Genomic DNA, 25729 nt, shown 5'->3' with positions numbered 1-25729 from the left:
TCAGCTAGCAAAGGCCAGATTCATAAGATTCCAATCAGACAACATGACGACCGTTGCGTATATCAATCATCAGGGGGGAACAAGGAGTTCCCTGGCGATGAAAGAAGTGACCAAAATAATTCAATGGGCGGAGGATCACTCCTGCCACCTATCTGCGATCCACATCCCAGGTGTGGAAAACTGGGAAGCGGATTATCTGAGTCGTCAGACATTCCATCCGGGGGAGTGGGAACTCCACCCGGAGATCTTTGCCCAACTAACTCAATTATGGGGCATTCCAGACATGGATCTGATGGCGTCTCGTCAGAACTTCAAGGTTCCTTGCTACGGGTCCAGATCCAGGGATCCCAAGGTGACTCTAGTAGATGCACTAGTAGCACCTTGGACCTTCAACCTAGCTTATGTATTTCCACCGTTTCCTCTCATTCCCAGGCTGGTAGCCAGGATCAAACAGGAGAGGGCCTCGGTGATCTTGATAGCTCCTGCGTGGCCACGCAGGACTTGGTATGCAGACCTGGTGAATATGTCATCGGTTCCACCATGGAAGCTACCTTTGAGACAGGACCTTCTTGTTCAGGGTCCATTCGAACATCCAAATCTGGTCTCCCTCCAGCTGACGGCTTGGAGATTGAACGCATGATTCTATGATAGATTCTGTGATAGATACTCTGGTTCAGGCCAGAAAACCGGTAACTAGAAAAATTTACCATAAAATATGGAAAAGATATATCTGTTGGTGTGAATCCAAAGGATTCCCATGGAATAAGATAAAAATTCCTAAGATTCTCTCCTTTCTACAAGAAGGTTTGGAGAAAGGATTATCTGCAAGTTCTCTAAAGGGACAGATCTCTGCTTTATCTGTCTTACTACACAGAAGACTGGCAACTGTGCCAGATGTTCAAGCATTTGTTCAGGCTCTGGTTAGGATCAAGCCTGTTTACAGACCTTTGACTCCTCCCTGGAGTCTAAATCTAGTTCTTTCAGTTCTTCAAGGGGTTCCGTTTGAACCTTTACATTCCATAGATATTAAGTTACTATCTTGGAAAGTTTTGTTTTTGGTTGCTATTTCTTCTGCTAGAAGAGTTTCAGAGTTATCTGCTCTGCAGTGCTCTCCGCCCTATCTGGTGTTCCATGCAGATAAGGTGGTTTTGCGTACTAAGCCTGGTTTTCTTCCAAAGGTTGTTTCTAACAAGAATATTAACCAGGAGATAGTTGTACCTTCTTTATGTCCGAATCCAGTTTCAAAGAAGGAACGTTTGTTACACAATTTGGACGTAGTCCGTGCTCTAAAGTTCTATTTAGAGGCTACAAAAGATTTCAGACAAACATCTTCTTTGTTTTTTGTCTATTCTGGTAAAAGGAGAGGTCAAAAAGCGACTTCTACCTCTCTTTCCTTTTAGCTTAAAAGCATCATTCGATTGGCTTATGAGACTGCCGGACGGCAGCCTCCTGAAAGAATCACAGCTCACTCCACTAGGGCTGTGGCTTCCACATGGGCCTTCAAGAACGAGGCTTCTGTTGACCAGATATGTAAGGCAGCGACTTGGTCTTCACTGCACACTTTTGCCAAATTTTACAAATTTGATACTTTTGCTTCTTCGGAGGCTATTTTTGGGAGAAAGGTTTTGCAAGCCGTGGTGCCTTCCGTTTAGGTAACCTGATTTGCTCCCTCCCTTCATCCGTGTCCTAAAGCTTTGGTATTGGTTCCCACAAGTAAGGATGACGCCGTGGACCGGACACACCAATGTTGGAGAAAACAAAATTTATGCTTACCTGATAAATTACTTTCTCCAACGGTGTGTCCGGTCCACGGCCCGCCCTGGTTTTTTAATCAGGTCTGATGAATTATTTTCTCTAACTACAGTCACCACGGTACCATATGGTTTCTCCTATATTTTTCCTCCTGTCCGTCGGTCGAATGACTGGGGTGGGCGGAGCCTAGGAGGGACTATATGGCCAGCTTTGCTGGGACTCTTTGCCATTTCCTGTTGGGGAAGAGATAATTCCCACAAGTAAGGATGACGCCGTGGACCGGACACACAGTTGGAGAAAGTAATTTATCAGGTAAGCATAAATTCTGTTTTATTTACAACAAGCAAGCCAAATACTCACAATATCTGGCGTGGTTAAAATCACATAAAGGTATCTTTGAAATAACAGCTGAACTTGAACAGTCCTGTGGTCTGTACACGCTTGGGAAGTGAACAGCGATGTACCCGGTCGGCGTGTGACGTCACCACCCGACAACAGCTGATTCTGTTTAACACTCCGTCTGCATACACTGACTCACAGTGCTCTCTGAATCGCTTTGTCAAGAGGAATAATTACCAATCCTTTACTGCTCTATTTATACATAATCTACTAGCACCATCAAGCTTTCATGAGCAGAATGACCATTGAAATACAATTGATATTTCTATATACATAATACACAAATGCCTATCTTGTTTCTATTCCCTAAAAACAATTAATAACATATATAGCATCATTTCACCTCAAATGGTTATTATTAAAAAACATATACTATATAAAAATAATTAATTCTATAATAAATTACCTTCTATTTTACTAAAAACACTATTACATTTTTTTTAAAAATAAAATAACTACATACAATGCCACATGTGATAAAATTTCATATAATTCCAATACTTATAAAAATCTAAACTCATACACCAATTCATATTAATAGCTATATAACAACACCTTCTAGTCCTCAACCTTTAACACCTAAAAAAAATCAGTCTACGTGATAAAAGCTGCCACATCTAAATCAACATTTAGACCATTAGGCGCGAGAGTCCCCAGTTTATATATTCAAAATGTCTCTCTGCGCCTAAGGTCCAAAAGTCTATTGCCACCCCTGGGATTGGGTTTAACCACTTCAATACCTTTCACAGTCAAGCATTTTGGATCACATGCATGGCTCTGAGAGTAATGAATTGGTACACTATGTTTTAATATTGGTTTCTTTATATTGTAAACATGTTCACTATATCTTTTTGATAGGCATCTCTTCGTACGACCTACATACTTTAGCCCACAACTGCACTCTAATAAATAGACTACATAAGTACTCTTACAGGTAATAAATTGTTTAACCCTAAACTCTTGTCCTGTTACTGATCTAAAAACAGATCTCTCTTTATTAATGCATTTGCAGATAGGACATCTTGCTTTATGGCATCTATATGTGCCCTTCAAACTCAAAAAGTTATCATTGATATTACATTGTGTTGGTTTACTCTCTTTTAGCTTACTAGGGGCAAGTAAATTCTTTAAACTGGTATTCTTCCTATACACTACCTTCGGATTTATATCTAGACTTTCTTTTAATAGGGGGTCCCCCTTTAATATGGGCCAATATTTATGCAATATTTTCTTCACATTCATAATACCCTCACCATATGTGGTGATAAATTTGACAGACTGTTTTTCTTGTTCGCAAGATTTTTCTTTTTGTTTGCTTAATAATATTTCCCTATCTAAAATCTCAACTTCATCCATGATATATGTGACATGTTCCCCATTATGGGCTTTACAAATTAATTTTTCTTTTAAAACTTCTGCTTCAGTATGGTAGTCACTTATTCTAGAACAATTCCTTTTTAGCCTTATAAATTAACTTTTGGGAATATTATTCACCCATTTTTTGTAATGGCCACTAGTGGCATGCAATAAGCTGTTACTGTCCACTGATTTTCTATAATTCTTAGTATAGATTTTATTGTCCTCTACAAACACCAATAGATCCAAGAATTCAATCATTTGGTTTTGAATATTACCAACAAATTTTACATTGAACTCATTGGTGTTTAAAAAGTCAATAAAATTAGCTGCCTCAATCTCTGATCCCTCCTAAATTATAAAGACATCATCGATAAAACGCTTATAAAATATTAAATTATGTTTAAAAGGGCCATCTCTCCAAATAAATTCATCTTCAAATAAACCCATAAATAAATTAGCATACGATGGGGCAAATTTCGTCCCCATCGCAGTGCCACATATTTGATGGTAAAAATCCTTTTCAAATTGAAAATAGTTGTGTTCTAAGACAAATTTCATACAATGTTCTAAAAACTTAATTTGATGGTCTGGAAAGATTCTTTTTTTCTTTAAAAAATATGAACTAGCCTTTATTCCAATTGAATGTTGTATTATGGTGTACAATGAGGTTACATCACAAGTGATGAATCTCATATCATTGTGTATACATGTGTCTACATGTGTATATGTGTGTGTATCTATGTGTATATATGTGTGTGTGTATATGTGTATGCATGTATAAATGTATACATGTGTGTATATGTGTGTGTGTATGAATACATGTGTGTGTATATGTGTATGTATGTATAAATGTGTGTCTATATGTATGTATGTACGTATCAATACATGTGTGTATGTATGTATACATGTGTGTATATTTGTATGTATGCATAAATGTGTGTATGTGTATGTATGCATAAATGTGTGTATGTATGTATACATGTGTATGTTTACATGTGTATGTATATGTGTGTATGTATAAATGTGTGTCTGTGTATGTATGTACGTATCAATACATGTGTGTATACATGTGTCTACATGTGTATATGTGTATGTATGTATACATGTGTGTATATTTGTATGTATGCATAAATGTGTGTATGTGTATGTATGTATATATGTGTATGTTTACATGTGTATGTATATGTGTATGTATGTATGCATGTATACATGTGTATGTATGTATAAATGTGTGTATATGTGTATGTATGTATGTACATATCAATAAATGTGTTCATACATATGTCTACATGTGTATTTGTATGTATGTATACATGTATGTATGTATGTGCGTATCAACACATGTGTATACATGTGTATGTATGTATACATGTGTGTATATGTGTATGTATGTACGTACGTATCAATATATGTGTGTATACATGTGTCTACATGTGTATATGTGTGTGTATGTATGTATACATGTGTGTGTATGTGTATGTATGTAGAAATGTGTGTGTGTGTATGTGTACAATTGTAGGTAAGTTTGTGCATATGTGTATGTATGCATTTACGTATCAATACATGTGTGTATACATATGTCTACATGTGGGTATATGTTTGTGTATGTATGTATACATGTGTGTATGTATAAATGTGTGTATATGTGTATGTATGCATGTATCAATATATGTTTGTATACATGTGTCTACATCTGTATATGTGTGTGTATGTATGTATACATGTGTGTATATGTGTATGTATGTACGTATCAATATATGTGTGTATACATGTGTCTTCATGTGTATATGTGTATACATGTGTGTATATGTGTGTGTATGTATGTATGTAGCAATGTGTGTGTATGTGTATGTATGTAGAAATGTGTGTATGTGTACAATTGTAGGTAAGTTTGTGTTTGTGTGTTTATATGTATAAAAGTGTGTTTAAGCCTATATGTCTGTGTATATGTGACATTGTGTGTGCCTAGTATTTGCCATATACAGCATCAACCGTCTACCAGTATATTTAATGTTACTTATTGTTATTTCTTATCTTTATTTTATCTCCCTAGAGCCACGATCTATGGCAGAACCTGGTAAGTGCTAAAAACATCTGACAGGAATATCACCTAAACAATAACCTGTGGTCACTAACTCACATGTTACCCTAACTATAAAGATTCTATCATTACTCACATGTTACACTAACTATAAAGATTCTATCATTACTCACATGTTACACTAACTATAAAGATTCTATCATTACTCACATGTTACACTAACTATAGATTCTACCATTACTCACATGTTACACTAACTATAAAGATTCTATCATTACTCACATGTTACACTAACTATAGATTCTATCATTACTCACATGTTACACTAACTATAAAGATTCTATCATTACTCACATGTTACACTAACTATAAAGATTCTATCATTACTCACATGTTACACTAACTATAGATTCTACCATTACTCACATGTTACACTAACTATAAAGATTATATCATTACTCACATGTTACACTAACTATAGATTCTATCATTACTCACATGTTACACTAACTATAGATTCTATCATTACTCACATGTTACACTAACTATAAAGATTCTATCATTACTCACATGTTACACTAACTATAGATTCTATCATTACTCACATGTTACACTAACTATAAAGATTCTATCATTACTCACATGTTACACTAACTATAGATTCTACCATTACTCACATGTTACACTAACTATAGATTCTATCATTACTCACGTTACACTAACTATAGATTCTATCGTTACTCACATGCTACACTATAAAGATTCTATCATTACTCACATGTTACACTAACTATAAAGATTCTATCATTACTCACATGTTACACTAACTATGGATTCTATCGTTACTCACATGTTACACTAACTATAAAGATTCTATCATTACTCACGTTACACTAACTATAGATTCTATCATTACTCACATGTTACACTAACTATAAAGATTCTATCATTACTCACATGTTACACTAACTGTAGAGTCTATCATTACTCACATGTTACACTAACTGTAGAGTCTATCATTACTCATATGTTACACTAACTATAAAGATTCTATCGTTACTCACATGTTACACTAACTATAAAGATTATATCATTACTCACGTTACACTTACTATAAAGATTCTATTGTTACTCACATGTTACACTAACTATAAAGATTCTATTGTTACTCACATGTTACACTAACTATAAAGATTCTATTGTTACTCACATGTTACACTAACTATAAAGATTTATTTACAAGGGGGAGCATGGAGTTTTACAGGAGGAAGGAGGGAGTTTTACAGGAGGTAGGAAGGAGGGAGTTTTACAGGAGGTAGAAGGGAGTTTTACAGGAGGTAGGAGAGCGTTTTACAGAAGGTTGGAGGGAGTTTTACAAGTAGTAGGAGGTAGAGAGTTTTACAGTAGGTAGGAGGGAGTTTTATAGGAGGAAGGAGAAAGTTTTACAGGAGGTAGGAAGGAGGGAGTTTTACAGGAGGTAGGAGAGCGTTTTACAGAAGGTTGGAGGGAGTTTTACAGGAAGTAGGAGGTAGAGAGTTTTACAGTAGGTAGGAGGGAGTTTTACAGAAGGTAGGAGGGAGTTTTACAGGAGGTAGGAAGATGGAAGTATTACAGGAGGTAGGAAGGAGTTTTACAGTAAATAGGGAGTTTTACAGGAGGTAGGAAGGACGGAGTTTTACAGGAGGTAGGAAGGAGGGAGTTTTACAGGAGGTAGGAAGGAGGGAGTTTTACAGAAGGGAGGAGGAGGGAGTTTTACAGAAGGTAGGAAGGAGATAGTTTTACAGAAGGGAGGAGGAGGGAGTTTTACAGAAGGTAGGAAGGAGGAAGTTTTACAGGAGGTATTAAGAAGGGAGTTTTACAAGAGGTAGGAGGGAGTTTTACAGTAGATAGGAGGGAGTTTTACACAAGGTAGGAGACAGTTTTACAGGAAGTAGGATAGAGTTTTACAGGCGATAGGAAAAAGTTTTACAGAAGGTAGGAAGGAGGGAGTTTAACAAGAGGTAGGAGGGAGTTTAACAGGAGGTAGGTAGGAGGGAGTTTAACAGGAGGTAGGTAGGAGGGAGTTTTACAGGAGGTAGGAGGGAGTTTTACAGGAGGTAGGAAGGAGGGAGTTTTACAAGAGGTAGGAGGGAGTTTTACAGGAGATAGGAGGAGGGGGTTTTACAGGAGGTAGGAAGGATTGAGTTTTACACGAAGTAGGATGGAGTTTTACACGAAGTAGGATGGAGTTTTACAGGAAGTAGGATGGAGTTTTACAGGCGATAAGAAAAAGTTTTACAGAAGGTAGGAAGGAGGGAGTTTAACAGGAGGTAGGAGGGAGTTTAACAGGAGGTAGGAGGGAGTTTTACAGGAGGTAGGAAGGACGGAGTTTTACAGGAGGTAGGAAGGAGGGAGTTTTACAGGAGGTAGGAGACAGTTTTACAGGAGGTAGGAAGGAGGGAGTTTTACAGGAGGTAGGAAGGAGGGAGTTTTACAGGAGGTAGGAAGGAGGGAGTTTTACAGGAGGTAGGATGGAGGGAGTTTTACAGAAGGGAGGAGGAGGGAGTTTTACAGGCGGTAAGAAAAAGTTTTACAGAAGGTAGGAAGGAGGGAGTTTAACAGGAGGTAGGAGGGAGTTTAACAGGAGGTAGGAGGGAGTTTTACAGGAGGTAGGAAGGACGGAGTTTTACAGGAGGTAGGAAGGAGGGAGTTTTACAGGAGGTAGGAGACAGTTTTACAGAAGGTAGGTAGGAGGGAGTTTTACAGGAGGTAGGAAGGAGGGAGTTTTACAGGAGATAGGATGGAGGGAGTTTTACAGAAGGTAGGAAGGAGAGAGTTTTACAGAAGGGAGGAGGAGGGAGTTTTACAGGAGGTATTAAGAAGGGAGTTTTACAAGAGGTAGGAGGGAGTTTTACAGTAGATAGGAGGGAGTTTTACACGAGGTAGGAGACAGTTTTACAGGAAGTAGGATAGAGTTTTACAGGCGATAGGAAAAAGTTTTACAGAAGGTAGGAAGGAGGGAGTTTAACAAGAGGTAGGAGGGAGTTTAACAGGAGGTAGGTAGGAGGGAGTTTAACAGGAGGTAGGTAGGAGGGAGTTTTACAGGAGGTAGGAGGGAGTTTTACAGGAGGTAGGAAGGAGGGAGTTTTACAAGAGGTAGGAGGGAGTTTTACAGGAGATAGGAGGAGGGGGTTTTACAGGAGGTAGGAAGGATTGAGTTTTACAGGAAGTAGGATGGAGTTTTACAGGAAGTAGGATGGAGTTTTACAGGCGATAAGAAAAAGTTTTACAGAAGGTAGGAAGGAGGGAGTTTAACAGGAGGTAGGAGGGAGTTTAACAGGAGGTAGGAGGGAGTTTTACAGGAGGTAGGAAGGACAGAGTTTTACAGGAGGTAGGAAGGAGGGAGTTTTACAGGAGGTAGGAGACAGTTTTACAGAAGGTAGGAGACAGTTTTACAGGAGGTAGGAAGGAGGGAGTTTTACAGGAGGTAGGAAGGAGGGAGTTTTACAGGAGGTAGGAAGGAGGGAGTTTTACAGGAGGTAGGATGGAGGGAGTTTTACAGAAGGGAGGAGGAGGGAGTTTTACAGGCGATAAGAAAAAGTTTTACAGAAGGTAGGAAGGAGGGAGTTTAACAGGAGGTAGGAGGGAGTTTAACAGGAGGTAGGAGGGAGTTTAACAGGAGGTAGAAGGGAGTTTTACAGGAGGTAGGAAGGACAGAGTTTTACAGGAGGTAGGAAGGAGGGAGTTTTACAGGAGGTAGGAGACAGTTTTACAGAAGGTAGGTAGGAGGGAGTTTTACAGGAGGTAGGAAGGAGGGAGTTTTACAGGAGGTAGGAAGGAGGGAGTTTTACAGGAGATAGGATGGAGGGAGTTTTACAGAAGGGAGGAGGAGGGAGTTTTACAGAAGGTAGGAAGGAGAGAGTTTTACAGAAGGGAGGAGGAGGGAGTTTTACAGGAGGTATTAAGAAGGGAGTTTTACAAGACGTAGGAGGGAGTTTTACAGTAGATAGGAGGGAGTTTTACACGAGGTAGGAGACAGTTTTACAGGAAGTAGGATGGAGTTTTACAGGCGATAGGAAAAAGTTTTACAGAAGGTAGGAAGGAGGGAGTTTAACAAGAGGTAGGAGGGAGTTTAACAGGAGGTAGGTAGGAGGGAGTTTTACAAGAGGTAGGAGGGAGTTTTACAGGAGATAGGAGGAGGGGGTTTTACAGGAGGTAGGAAGGATTGAGTTTTACAGGAAGTAGGATGGAATTTTACAGGAAGTAGGATGAAGTTTTACAGGCGATAAGAAAAAGTTTTACAGAAGGTAGGAAGGAGGGAGTTTAACAGGAGGTAGGATGGAGTTTTACAGAAGGTAGGATGGAGTTTTAGAGGCGGTAGAAGGGAGTTTTACAGGAGATAGGATGGAGTTTTACAGGCGATAGGATGGAGTTTTAAAGGAGGTAGGGGGAGTTTTACAGGAGGTAGGAAGGAGTGAGTTTTACAGAAGATAGGAATGAGTGAGTTTTACAGAAGGTAGGAATGAGTGTGTTTTACAGGAGGTGGGAGGGAGTTTTACAGTAGGTGGGGGTGTTTTACAGGAGGTGGGGGGAGTTTTACAGGAGGTAGAGGGGAGTTTTACAGGAGGCAGTAAGGAGTTTTTACATAAGGTAGGAAGGAGGGAATTTTGGAGGTGGGAGCATTGCGTTTTACAGGAGGGAGGAGTGAGTTTTGGTGGAGAGTGCAAGTATGTCCTAAAATGGACACCCCAATCGGGAACAAAGCATGAACATGTGTGCATGGTATAAGATTATTAAAGTACCATTAAACTCAACATTTCAACAACACATATAGGGCCATATTACAAGTGGAGCGCTAAGTATTGCAGATTTACAAAATTAACTAGAGGGCTGACATACACCTCCACATAAGAGGGAAAGAGTGCTTATTACGGTATTCTGTCCAGCTTCTCTAAAAAGTAGACCCTGTATTCAAACAGATCATAGAAGAGAAAATAAAAGTGGGCTACAGAAGAACTAGAAATCTGAAGGAGATGATTAGCAGAAGTCATTATGATAATATAAAAAAAGAAAATTCAATCTTACACCAGAAAACTTTATCTGCAGATCTTGCTCCATGTGCAGTAATGTAGAAAAAATTAAGTCCATTAAAGATAGATTTTGCTTTGTACATCACATCCAAGACTACATAGACTGCAACACAGGAGGAGTGATATATGGTATCACCTGTAGACCATGTGATCTTGTCTATGTGGGCATGACCTCCAGGAAACTGAAGGTAAGAATACTGGAACATTTAAGGAATATAAAATCTGCCACTAAAGATCTTGAAGATGGAAAAAGATTGACAGGTGTGGCAAGTAATTTTTTATGTTTCCACCAAGCGAGAAAGTCTGATCTAAAATGTTTTGGATTGCAAAAAATATCCTTGGGAATCCGAGGAGGAGATTTGGAACAAACAGTAGACTCGTTGGATTTACTTGCTAAATACAGTACAGCCTTATGGTTTAAACTAGCAGAATAATTATTTCTCATTCCTATAAGACCAGGAAAATCGAAAACTGTAATTAAATAGGAAGAAATCAATGTACAATTCAGTGGGGATCCAATGAATAATCTTCAACAACAGAACGACTATAAATGTATTTGTAGATACCACAGTACTCGATTGGAAAACCACATAAGTTATATTTCCTATAATTATGATTCATATTTGACTCTTTAAAAATCACTATGCTACCTTGCCTTTCGTATAGGCAATCACTATTAGGCCACCAAAATATAGCACTAAATAGAAAACCAATCACACAAGTGTAATATACACATTGAGAACTACTTATCAAGCCGTCAACTATGCTGCATTCGCCGGCACCAATACGCTCGCCTAACATTGCGGTCGGGGACCTGAATACACTCTCCATATTTATTAAAAAAGCTGTCAAAAAGCCGCGCACCAAGTACGGGGCGATGAGCAGCGGACTGTTGTTAACTAGCGGTCATCGATCTCGCTGCTATTTGGCTTTTTCACAACTTTATTTATACCCTGTCACTAAACACTGCCACTATACTAAAATGTTTAACCCCTATCCCGCCGCTCCCGGAGCCCACCACAACTCTAATAAAGTTATTAACCCCTATCCCGCTGCTCCCGGAGCCCATTGCAACTCTAATAAAGTTATATTACGAAGTTACAAAAAAAATAACAACTAAGTTACACAAAATAAAAAATAAATTATCAAATATTTAAACTAATTACACCTAATCTAATAGCCCTATGAAAATAAAAAAGCCCCCCCAAAATAAAAAAAAACCCTAGCCTATAATAAATTACCAATGTCCCTTAAAAGGGCCTTTTGCGGTGCATTGCCCCAAAGTAATCAGCTCTTTTACCTGTAAATAAAAATACAAATCCACCCCCCAACAGTAAAACCCACCACCCACACAACCAACCCCCCCAAATAAAAACCTATCTAAAAACCTAAGCTCCCCATTGCCAGGAAAATGGCATTTGGATGGGCATTGCCCTTAAAAGGGCATTTAGCTCTTTTGCAGCCCAAACCCCTAATCTAAAATTAAAACCCACCCAATAAACCATTAAAAATACTTAACACTAACCACCGAAGATCCACTTACAGTTTTTGAAGACCCGACATCCATCCTCAACGAAGCGGCAGAAGTCATATAAGTCCTGATATGTACCACACACACACACACATGTTCATGCTTAATTCCTGATATATACCGCACACACATGTTCATGCTAAATTCCTGATATATACCGCACACACATGTTCATGCTTAATTCCCAATATATACCACACACACATGTTCATGCTTAATTCCTGATATATACCACACACGCATGTTCATGCTTAATTCCTGATATATACCACACACACATGTTCATGCTTAATTCCTGATATATACCGCACACACATGTTCATGCTTAATTCCTGATATATACCACACACGCATGTTCCTGCTTAATTCCTGATATATACCACACACACATGTTCATGCTTAATTCCTGATATATACCGCACACGCATGTTCATGCTTAATTCCTGATATATACCGCACACACATGTTCATGCTTAATTCCTGATATACACCACACACACACATGTTCATGCTTAATTCCTGATATATACCGCACACACATGTTCATGCTTAATTCCCGATATATACCACACACACATGTTCATACTTAATTCCTGATATATACCACACACGCATGTTCATGCTTAATTCCTGATATATACCACACACACATGTTCATGCTTAATTTCTGATATATACCGCACACACATGTTCATGCTTCATTCCCGATATATACCACACACACATGTTCATGCTTAATTCCTGATATATACCACACACACATGTTCATGCTTAATTCCTGATATATACCACACACACATGTTCATGCTTAATTCCTGATATATACCACACACACATGTCATGCTTAATTCCTGATATATACCACACACACATGATCATGCTTAATTCCTGATATATACCACACACACATGTTCATGCTTAATTCCTGATATATACCGCACACACATGTTCATGCTTTATTCCCGATATATACCACACACACATGTTCATGCTTAATTCCTGATATATACCGCACACACATGTTCATGCTTCATCCCCGATATATACCACACACACATGTTCATGCTTAATTCCTGATATATACCACACACGCATGTTCATGCTTAATTCCTGATATATACCACACACACATGTCATGCTTAATTCCTGATATATACCACACACGCATGTTCATGCTTAATTCCTGATATATACCACACACACATGTTCATGCTTAATTCCTGATATATACCACACACACATGTTCATGCTTAATTCCTGATATATACCGCACACACATGTTCATGCTTAATTCCTGATTTATACCACACACACATGTTCATGCTTAATTCCTGATATATACCACACACACATGTCATGCTTAATTCCTGATATATACCACACACACATGATCATGCTTAATTCCTGATATATACCACACACACATGTTCATGCTTAATTCCTGATATATACCGCACACACATGTTCATGCTTTATTCCCGATATATACCACACACACATGTTCATGCTTAATTCCTGATATATACCGCACACACATGTTCATGCTTCATTCCCGATATATACCACACACACATGTTCATGCTTAATTCCTGATATATACCACACACGCATGTTCATGCTTAATTCCTGATATATACCACACACACATGTCATGCTTAATTCCTGATATATACCACACACGCATGTTCATGCTTAATTCCTGATATATACCACACACACATGTTCATGCTTAATTCCTGATATATACCGCACACACATGTTCATGCTTAATTCCTGATATTTACCGCACACACATGTTCATGCTTAATTCCTGATTTATACCACACACACATGTTCATGCTTAATTCCTGATATTTACCACACACACATGTTCATGCTTAATTCCTGATATATACCACACACACATGTTCATGCTTAATTCCTGATATATACCGCACACACATGTTCATGCTTAATTCCTGATATATACCGCACACACATGTTCATGCTTAATTCCTGATATATACCGCACACACATGTTCATGCTTAATTCCTGATTTATACCACACACACATGTCATGCTTAATTCCTGATATTTACCACACACACATGTTCATGCTTAATTCCTGATATATACCACACACACATGATCATGCTTAATTCCTGATATATACCACACACACATGATCATGCTTTATTCCTGATATATACCACACACACATGTTCATGCTTCATTCCCGATATATACCACACACACATGTTCATGCTTAATTCCTGATATATACCACACACACATGTTCATGCTTAATTCCTGATATATACCACACACGCATGTTCATGCTTAATTCCTGATATATACCACACACACATGTCATGCTTAATTCCTGATATATACCACACACACATGTTCATGCTTAATTCCTGATATATACCACACACACACATGTTCATGCTTAATTCCTGATATATACCACACACACATGATCATGCTTAATTCCTGATATATACCACACACACATGATCATGCTTAATTCCTGATATACACCGCACACACATGTTCATGCTTAATTCCTGATATATACCGCACACACATGTTCATGCTTAATTCCTGATATATACCACACACACATGTTCATGCTTAATTCCTGATATATACCACACACACATGTTCATGCTTAATTCCTGATTTATACCGCACACACATGTTCATGCTTAATTCCTGATATATACCACACACACATGTTCATGTTTAATTCCTGATATATACCACACACACATGTTCATGCTTAATTCCTGATAAATACCACACACACATGTTCATGCTTAATTCCTGATATATACCGCACACACATGTTCATGCTTAATTCCTGATATATACCACACACACATGTTCATGCGTAATTCCTGATATATACCGCACACACATGTTCATGCTTAATTCCTGATATATACCGCACACACATGTTCATGCTTAATTCCTGATATATACCGCACACACATGTTCATGCTTAATTCCTGATTTATACCGCACACACATGTTCATGCTTTATTCCTGATATATACCACACACATATGTTCATGCTTTATTCCTGATATATACCACACACACATGTTCATGCTTAATTCCTGATATATACCACACACACATGATCATGCTTAATTCCTGATATATACCGCACACACATGTTCATGCTTTATTCCTGATATATACCACACACACATGTTCATGCTTAGATTCTGATATATACCGCACACACATGTTCATGCTTACTTCCTGATATATACCACACACACACATATGTTCATGCTTAATTCCTGATATATACCACACACACATGTTCATGCTTAATTCCTGATAAATACCACACACATGTTCATGCTTAATTCCTGATATATACCACACACACACATGTTCATGCTTAATTCCTGAAATATACCACACACACATGTTCATGCTTAATTCCTGATATATACCACACACACATGTTCATGCTTAATTCCTGATATATACCACACACACATGTTCATGCTTAATTCCTGATATATACCACACACACATGTTCATGCTTAATTCCTGATATATACCACACACACATGTTCATGCTTAATTCCTGATATATACCACACACACATGTTCATGCTTAATTCCTGATATATACCACACACACACATGGTCATGCTTAACTCCTGATATATACCACGCAGACATGTTCATGCTTAATTCCTGATATATACCACGCACACATGTTCATGCTTAATTCCTGATATATACCACGCACACATGTTCATGCTTAATTCCTGATATATACCACGCACACATGTTCATGCTTAATTCCTGATATATACCACACACACATGTTCATGCTTAATTCCTGATATATACCACACACACATGTTCATGCTTAATTCCTGATATATACCACACACACATGTTCATGCTTAATTCCTGATATATACCACACACACATGTTTATGCTTAATTCCTGATATATACCACACACACATGTTCATGCTTAATTCCTGATATATACCACACACACACATGGTCATGCTTAATTCCTGATTTATACCACACAGACATGTTAATGCTTAATTCCTGATATATACCACGCAGACATGTTCATGCTTAATTCCTGATATATACCACGCAGACATGTTCATGCTTAATTCCTGATATATACCACGCAGACATGTTCATGCTTACTTCCTGATATATACCACGCAGACATGTTTATGCTTAATTCCTGATATATACCACACACACATGTTCATGCTTAATTCCTGATATATACCGCACACACATGTTCATGCTTAATTCCTGATATATACCACACACACGTTCATGCTTAATTCCTGATATATACCGCACACACATGTTCATGCTTAATTCCTGATATATACCACACACACGTTCATGCTTAATTCCTGATATATACCACACACGCATGTTCATGCTTAATTCCTGATATTTACCACACACACACATGTTCATGCTTAATTCCTGATATATACCACACACACATGTTCATGCTTAATTCCTGATATATACCGCACACACATGTTCATGCTTAATTCCTGATATATACCACACACACATGTTCATGCTTAATTCCTGATATATACCGCACACACATGTTCATGCTTAATTCCTGATAAATACCACACACACATGTTCATGCTTGACCTTTTATGTCGTCAAGCTCCGGCCCCTTAAATCAACAAAACACCCTCATACCATCCTTCCAACAACCACCCTCATAAATAACAGACAACAGACTTAGCTTTGGTACAAATTGGCCGCAGCCCTTTATTCAATAAAACTTTAATAACTTGATAAATAAAGGTGCAAATAACTGTAAACATTTTACACATCAAACAACAGCGGTGCTAGTCCTTCCTGATTTCCATATCTTTTAACTATGACCGTAACTCCTTTTACTGGACCCAACCGTGAAAGTGGTTGGGCCCGTCAGCGATCATCCATATAAGTTTCTAAGGAACCCCGTGCCCTTAGAAACCCCCATCTTGAATTCCCCCATGGGAATGCAAAATACCACCACACTTAACCATTGGCCATAGCTTTCCTGTAATTTAAGGGCTAGCACCCCCGCCTTCCAACTGCGACAGAAACCTAAAATGACAAATAAAAACACACCTCTCACACAAATATAAGGGACGGGTGGGAGGGAGATGTTTTCTCTACTCCTACAATAACAATCTGCTGGTTTTCCCGCTCAGCCCACCTCTTTAACACTTTGCCTCCAGCTCCTCCTATAGCACCTCCTACCCCATACAGGGCCTCTTCCTCCTGAGGTCAAAGCTCCCTCTGTCTATGCCCTGCAGCCTCCAGGAGCCACTTGACCTTTTATGTCGTCAAGCTCCGGCCCCTTAAATCAACAAAACACCCTCATACCATCCTTCCAACAACCACCCTCATAAATAACAGACAACAGACTTAGCTTTGGTACAAATTGGCCGCAGCCCTTTATTCAATAAAACTTTAATAACTTGATAAATAAAGGTGCAAATAACTGTAAACATTTTACACATCAAACAACAGCGGTGCTAGTCCTTCCTGATTTCCATATCTTTTAACTATGACCGTAACTCCTTTTACTGGACCCAACCGTGAAAGTGGTTGGGCCCGTCAGCGATCATCCATATAAGTTTCTAAGGAACCCCGTGCCCTTAGAAACCCCCATCTTGAATTCCCCCATGGGAATGCAAAATACCACCACACTTAACCATTGGCCATAGCTTTCCTGTAATTTAAGGGCTAGCACCCCCGCCACCGACTGGCCTGACACCTCAGCCCAGTCCCGCCAACCGCACACAGTGCCTTCTGAAAATTAAAGATAAACAGCTGCGGACCAAAGTCATTCAACTGCTCCCCATCTGGCAGATAGAACTCATCCACTCCAACCTCAGCTAAGTCTGAGCAGTGCACCACCACACCAAGTCTCCGCACAAATGCCCCCATGATCGTCGTTTAACGTCCCCATGAACTTTCATTTTTTTTTTTTTTTTTTTTTTTTTTTTAAAGCATTCAACACTTAAAGAATACACAGACACCTTATGTTTGGTAAAATACTGGCCACAGCCTGTTTAGTAAATAACAAGTTTAAAAACACCAAATACATAACTCTTTAACCATTGAAACTCAGTCAACTATGAAGATGCTAGCTCCCAAACTTAATTTACCAATCTCCATATACTTGTTGACCAGGCCGTATATAAATTCACCTGGACTTAAATAAGTCCGTTATTTCTTTAATAAAAACCCCAAGCTCCAAGGAACCCTGTGTCCAAGAAGCTACTTAACCTGCTCTCCCACCCCGTGGGGAGGCTAACCCATTCACTTAAGGCCATAGTCCAATTGCAGACACGAGGGAACTAGCACCCACCAAAGACTGAAAAACATAAAACTGCAAATAATGGGAGGGAGGGAGGGAAGGAGGGAAACTTGTTTGCTGCCTAAGAAGTAATTTTCTGAAAATAGCCACCCATACACTTGCCTTACATAGCCTTTCACAGATACCCATTCTACTCCCCATAACGTCCCCATGAACTTTAATTTCGCAAAAGCATTTACTTAAAGAATACACAGACATCTGATGTTCGGTAAAATTACTGGCCACAGCCTGTTTATTAAATAACAAGTTTCAAAAACACCAAATACCTAACTCTGTAACCATATAAACTCGGTTAACTATAAATATGCTAGCTCCCAAACTTAATTCACTAATCTCCAATTACTTGTTGACCAGACCGTATATAAATTTACCTGGACGTACATATGTCCGTTATTTCTTTAAAACTCCCCAAGCTCCAAGGAACCCCGTGTCCAAGGAGCTACATAACCTGCTCTCCCACCCCGTGGGGAGGCTAACCCATTCACTTATGGCCATAGCCAATTGCAGACGTGAGGGAACTAGCACCAACCAATATCGTAACCATGGCCGACCACCGGATGTATAAAGCCTGGAAAGGCTCACACAGCCTCTCCAACTACCACTTAAACTACCACACGAGGCTTCTCTGAGACAAGAACCTAAATCCACACCTCCGGCCTGTGACACCACAACCCCCGGAGACGGGAACAGATCAGCGTAACCCACCCTCAGCAGCAATATGCAATCACATCTAAGGCCCCGTACTCCAAACCATTCAAAATTATTTTATGCTTATCAAAAAAACCTTGGCTGAAGGACCACTCCACCCACACGTGAACCGGAGCTACCAGGACATGACCGGAACAGCCATAAACAAATTAAACGTTCAAATTCTTAAAAACACCCATGAGGGAGAAGATTAAAAGAACCTCCACCCAACCACACCTTGGATAACCTGTTCCACTAAACCCACAACAACAGCTTCAGTGGGTGCCCCGATCCTAAAGGAGGGCAACGTACAATTTTACTGTGATCAAAACCCAACTCCCCTAGATCCCTTGCAAAAAAAAAAAAACTGACCAAAATTGAAACTGTAACAGCACCCCACCATCTTTGCGGATAAATATTGGCATCCGCCCTAGTAGGGAACAATGTCAGACCGCCCCTTTCTTCCATTCGGACAGATGTAGATAACCTGAGGTAAAAGAACACCTGCAAGCCCATGGCAATCACATCTTCAGAACCCATTCCCAGTGGGACCAATTATTACGGCTGAGCAAGCCTAATAGAGAGAACATGGAAAATAAAATGTAATCCCCCCCTTCAATACCCCACTAGGAGTGCAATTGTCTTCTCCTAGCTGTGTTAATATATCTTAACCTTGAGATAAAGGATGGGTGGGAACACCACAGGCGAAATACAATATGACATACGCCCGTATCCAGGAAATGAAAATGCCTGCAAGCCATGTCATAAACTCCAGCAAGCAAAATTGATCATTGCAGTCTAATTAAAGGGACACTCAAGTCAAAACCAAACTTCATGATTCAGATACAACATGCAATTCCAAACAACTCTCCAATTTACTTCCACTAACTAAATATGCACAGTCTTTTTATATTTACACTTTTTGAGTCACCAGCTCCTACTGAGCATGTGCAAGAATTCACAGCATATACGTATATGCATTTGTGATTGGCTGATGACTGTCACATGATACAGGGGGAGTGGAAACAGACACAACCTTGAAATTTATTTAACAAAATCTACTACTCATTTGAAGGTCAGACTAAGTGCTATTGCATTGTCTTCTGATTATGCATTTGTTGATTATGCAAATCTACAGCATTGACTGGTCCTTAAAGGGTGGGAAACCCTTTAAGTAAACTGTCCCATCAAGATATAACGTAAAATCATTGAAGTTGCAACAGCCATCATATATATAGAGAATACCGCATTATTATTATTATTCGGTAATTAGAAAGCACCATGCTATGATTACGGACAGAGGGCTGAAACCTGAAAACTTTGGTGCTTCTCCATCTGCCATTGTGGGATGCTTCCTCTTCATAACTGTTGAACAATAAAAAAAAAATTTATTCATCATCAGTGGCTCCCCTCTTTGATTTCATTTATAAAGCGCCAACAGATTCCGCAGCGCTATAAATCTAGGTCGTACACAAGGAAACATTTATAGGCCTCAAATGTGTAGAGGCCCAACCCAAAGTGTTAACGTTGCAGGCCGCACTTATAAAAGTGATCTACAAACCGCTGGGCTCATAGGATATAAAAAGTACCCTAGCAATGTCGCTAGATTCAACATAACAGAATGGAGGAAGCCACCGGTAGCGCAGTTTTCTCTTCATTATGACAGAGTATAATATTTGCACACCCGTACTACCACATAGAGAAAAGAAAATCCCCCATGTCCTAAACTAAATTCTTCCTAGGATTAAAATTCAAAACATTGAAAATTAATTGCTCAACAAAATAATTTTTTATATAACCACACATACAATGTATATATTAAACAATATAAATTATAGAAATATTTGTATGACCTCAAATACCCCTATAACATACATATATACATACATTCTACATAGGCAACAAAACAGAAAATTATACCAAATTACCGTTAGCTGCCACTAGATGGCAGACAAAACAAAGGGATCCCTGGAAATAAAGACAAAAACCATTCTAAACTCTTGAGGCAGAGCAGGGAGTGTAAACCAGCACACCATAAGAGTTAGTAGTAAACATGCAAAATTACAATATACATATATATACACATACACATCTATATATACACACACACATATATATATATATAGTCTGTATAACCCCTATGGGAGCAAACTTCTTCAGCAGAAGATAAAACACAAAACCAAACCTCCTCTGAAATGAGATAACCCCCTACTAGCTAAGAGATCCCCAACATGGAGTATCATCAACATTCCTTGTTCCCCCAAATGTATAACAATTTTTAACCACTACCTGACTGACCACAAAATGTTTAGGCAAAATACATGGAACTGCCACAAAATGTCAGACAAAACAATGGATCCCACGAAATAAAGCAAAATTGCTCTAAGCTCTTAAGGCAGAGCAAAAGTGAAAGACAACACAGCAAGAGAATCAGCATTAATAAGCGATTAGTATTAATAAACGTGCAAATTATAAATATATATATAATATGTATATCCCCTAAAGAAACCAAACTTGTCCCTGAGGAGAGAAAAAACACAAAACCCCTTCTGTAAAATAAAACAATATTAGGCCCTAAACTTGCCACAGGTCTAGATCAGCAAGATTGCGCCAAAATCCAGCGGCGGGAAAGTTAACCCTACCATCGCCGTATACACGTAGGGCCTCCCCTTAGCTAATCATAAAACATAAGCATAGAACTCTATTAGAGTGCATTTGAAAAATTCACTTTATACTCCGGAAAATACAGCACTATGCCCAGAGTAAATAAATTCCCTTCACTATGCGTACCCTTATTCCTACGTATAGTAGCAGCAACAAACATAAAAGGTGCCATATAAAACTGCAATGACAGAGAAAAGTCTCTATAGCACATGCAAATGTAAGGAACATGTAAGCGCTGGTAACAAACCCTATTGATAAACAGACAGGTTCAATAAGCAACATCTAAAACAGATTCTCAACCAGTGCAGCTGCACATTTTGTACCAGGGGTAAATAAAATATGTACTTTTATAAAACATTAATACATATGTTCAGTGACATAAACTATACTAAACGGTGTAAATATAAGGCAGCTTATCCCAAATTAATGCTTTGAATTGTCACATCTAAAGGAACAAATAATTTACAATACTCCCCAATTGTCAAACGGAACGCAGTAAATAAAGGAGCTGTTGCTGACCTCACATATTGCAAAGATCCTGTCGCTCCATATAGGCAGCGCATACTTAAAACACCCCACAATTGTCTGCTCAGCTACCTGGCTCCATCGGTCATAGGTCTCAGCCTGAAGAAACTTCCTGTGGCAAATCAACACCCATGGTCTTTGTCCCCGGACTGCTGCTACCACGTGGGGACCCGGTGAGACTGCACAGTAAAAAAAACCCTTGCTGCCGTTTGGATGCAGACCGCTCGGCCATGCTTCCTTGCTACGCAGAGCCTCTGATGGACACAAATCAGATGTAAATCCCACATCTGAGGACAGGCGCTCTCCCCCTCCACTATTGCCATTAGTTACCCCACTTGTAAGTGAAATGAGAAGAGCTAGTGATATCAAATCATAAGGGGGAGCACAAGCAAAATCTTACACGGCTGCATGTCTATTAACCCCTATGCCTGGGAGGGGGAAAACAGCCAGCTATACTACTCTCCTATGCAGCAGTGTGAAAATCACCTATGCATAACACAATCCTGACCAGCATACACAGCCCACACTAAATCCCAAAATTAATAGTTAATGAAAGTTCCCCTGACTCAAATATCTTAAGGAGGGGGATAAACCCCTAATGTGCTTGGACCTCTAACTAGAAGGAACAAGCAATTACCTTAAGGGCTCCAGCTGCAGGACAGGAAAAACCATCAGATGTTTTCTCTACTCCTACAATAACAATCTGCTGGTTTTCCCGCTCAGCCCACCTCTTTAACACTTTGCCTCCAGCTCCTCCTATAGCACCTCCTACCCCATACAGGGCCTCTTCCTCCTGAGGTCAAAGCTCCCTCTGTCTATGCCCTGCAGCCTCCAGGAGCCACTTAATTCCTGATATATTTCATGCACATATGTTAATTTAATAAGGAAGATGTCTGTATGTCACTTTAAATTTCCTGTTACAATAAAAGCATGAAGTCATATGCTAAACAATCAATGGCCCATGTGCAGCTAAACAAATAAATAGATTAGAAAAGAGGTCTCTTTAGGACAGATATCTCTTTAGCACAAAAGGGAGGTCTGTATGACACATAGGAAGTGTCTGAGCGACAGACGGATTTTCTCTTTAGAACAAAGATCTCTGTAGAACAGAAAGGAGATCTCTATAGGACAGAAAGGATGTCTATGTAGGACAAAATAAGAAGTTCCTTTAGGACAGAAAGGATATCTCTGTAATATGAAAAGGAGGTATCTGTAGGACAAATGGGACAGCTCTGTAGGATAGAAGGGATGTTTGTGTTGCACAGAAGGGAAGTCTCTTTAGTACAAAAGGGAGGTCTGTATATCGGACAGAAGAAAGATCTTTAGTTTAGAAGAGAGGTCACTGCAGGACAGAGGAAAAGTCTCTCTATAGCAGAATAAAGGTCTCCGTAGAACAGAAAGGAGGACTCTGTAGGACCGAAGGGAGATCTCTGTATAACAGATAAGTGTCCTTTGTAGGATGCAAGGGGTAACTACTGATTATGTGATCTCAATTTTAATCCAACTAACATTTGTAGGATACCTGTCGGGAAAATTGTAATAAATAAACATTTTAGAACAATTATGTAACACTTCATTACATTAGTGACTCAAATGTTCTTATTTTGCAGAAGAGATATGTACTTTAGTGATAGCAGAAGTCTTCTCTGAAGATGCTGGCATGTTTACATGTACTGCCAGTAACAAATATGGCACCACATCAAGCACTGCACGTTTATTCGTGAAAGGTAGGTACTCTTTATTAGGCCTTTGTGTTGGTAACCTGGGGCATGATTGTGACAGCTAATTAATATCCACAGATAGTGTTGTAGTCTATATTGCATATGTACTACGTATAGGTAGTCATTGCTAGTGTTGTAGTCTATATTGCATATGTACTACGTATAGGTAGTCATTGCTAGTGCTGTAGTCTATATTGCATATGTACTACGTATAGGTAGTCATTGCTAGTGTTGTAGTCTATATTGCATATGTACTACGTATAGGTAGTCATTGCTAGTGTTGTAGTCTATATTGCATATGTACTACGTATAGGTAGTCATTGCTAGTGTTGTAGTCTATATTGCATATGTACTACGTATAGGTAGTCATTGCTAGTGTTGTAGTCTATATTGCATATGTACTACGTATAGGTAGTCATTGCTAGTGTTGTAGTCTATATTGCATATGTACTACGTATAGGTAGTCATTGCTAGTGTTGTAGTCTATATTGCATATGTACTACGTATAGGTAGTCATTGCTAGTGTTGTAGTCTATATTGCATATGTACTACGTATAGGTAGTCATTGCTAGTGCTGTAGTCTATATTGCATATGTACTACGTATAGGTAGTCATTGCTAGTGTTGTAGTCTATATTGCATATGTACTACGTATAGGTAGTCATTGCTAGTGTTGTAGTCTATATTGCATATGTACTACGTATAGGTAGTCATTGCTAGTGCTGTAGTCTATATTGCATATGTACTACGTATAGGTAGTCATTGCTAGTGTTGTAGTCTATATTGCATATGTACTACGTATAGGTAGTCATTGCTAGTGTTGTAGTCTATATTGCATATGTACTACGTATAGGTAGTCATTGCTAGTGTTGTAGTCTATATTGCATATGTACTACGTATAGGTAGTCATTGCTAGTGTTGTAGTCTATATTGCATATGTACTACGTATAGGTAGTCATTGCTAGTGTTGTAGTCTATATTGCATATGTACTACGTATAGGTAGTCATTGCTAGTGTTGTAGTCTATATTGCATATGTACTACGTATAGGTAGTCATTGCTAGTGTTGTAGTCTATATTGCATATGTACTACGTATAGGTAGTCATTGCTAGTGTTGTAGTCTATATTGCATATGTACTACGTATAGGTAGTCATTGCTAGTGCTGTAGTCTATATTGCATATGTACTACGTATAGGTAGTCATTGCTAGTGCTGTAGTCTATATTGCATATGTACTACGTATAGGTAGTCATTGCTAGTGTTGTAGTCTATATTGCATATGTACTACGTATAGGTAGTCATTGCTAGTGCTGTAGTCTATATTGCATATGTACTACGTATAGGTAGTCATTGCTAGTGCTGTAGTCTATATTGCATATGTACTACGTATAGGTAGTCATTGCTAGTGTTGTAGTCTATATTGCATATGTACTACGTATAGGTAGTCATTGCTAGTGTTGTAGTCTATATTGCATATGTACTACGTATAGGTAGTCATTGCTAGTGCTGTAGTCTATATTGCATATGTACTACGTATAGGTAGTCATTGCTAGTGTTGTAGTCTATATTGCATATGTACTACGTATAGGT

General features: G+C 38.8%; 1 protein-coding gene across 3 annotated transcripts in view; it reads left to right on the top strand.

The window, feature by feature from the left end:
- MYPN (myopalladin) overlaps nucleotides 1–25729 on the top strand; it is a 777058-nt gene that overhangs the window by 329140 nt on the left and 422189 nt on the right. For all 3 annotated transcript variants that reach the window (XM_053691847.1, XM_053691846.1, XM_053691845.1), the window contains exons 8-9: nucleotides 5564–5587; nucleotides 24030–24146. In XM_053691847.1, coding sequence (XP_053547822.1) covers nucleotides 5564–5587; nucleotides 24030–24146 — 141 coding nt within the window. The remainder of the gene's footprint in view (nucleotides 1–5563; nucleotides 5588–24029; nucleotides 24147–25729) is intronic.

Source organism: Bombina bombina, chromosome 9 (genome assembly GCF_027579735.1).
Source record: "Bombina bombina isolate aBomBom1 chromosome 9, aBomBom1.pri, whole genome shotgun sequence".
In the NCBI taxonomy this organism is placed as follows: Eukaryota; Metazoa; Chordata; class Amphibia; order Anura; family Bombinatoridae; genus Bombina; species Bombina bombina.
Note: the sequence above shows the minus strand (reverse complement) of the source record. Positions and strands in the feature narration are given on the sequence as shown.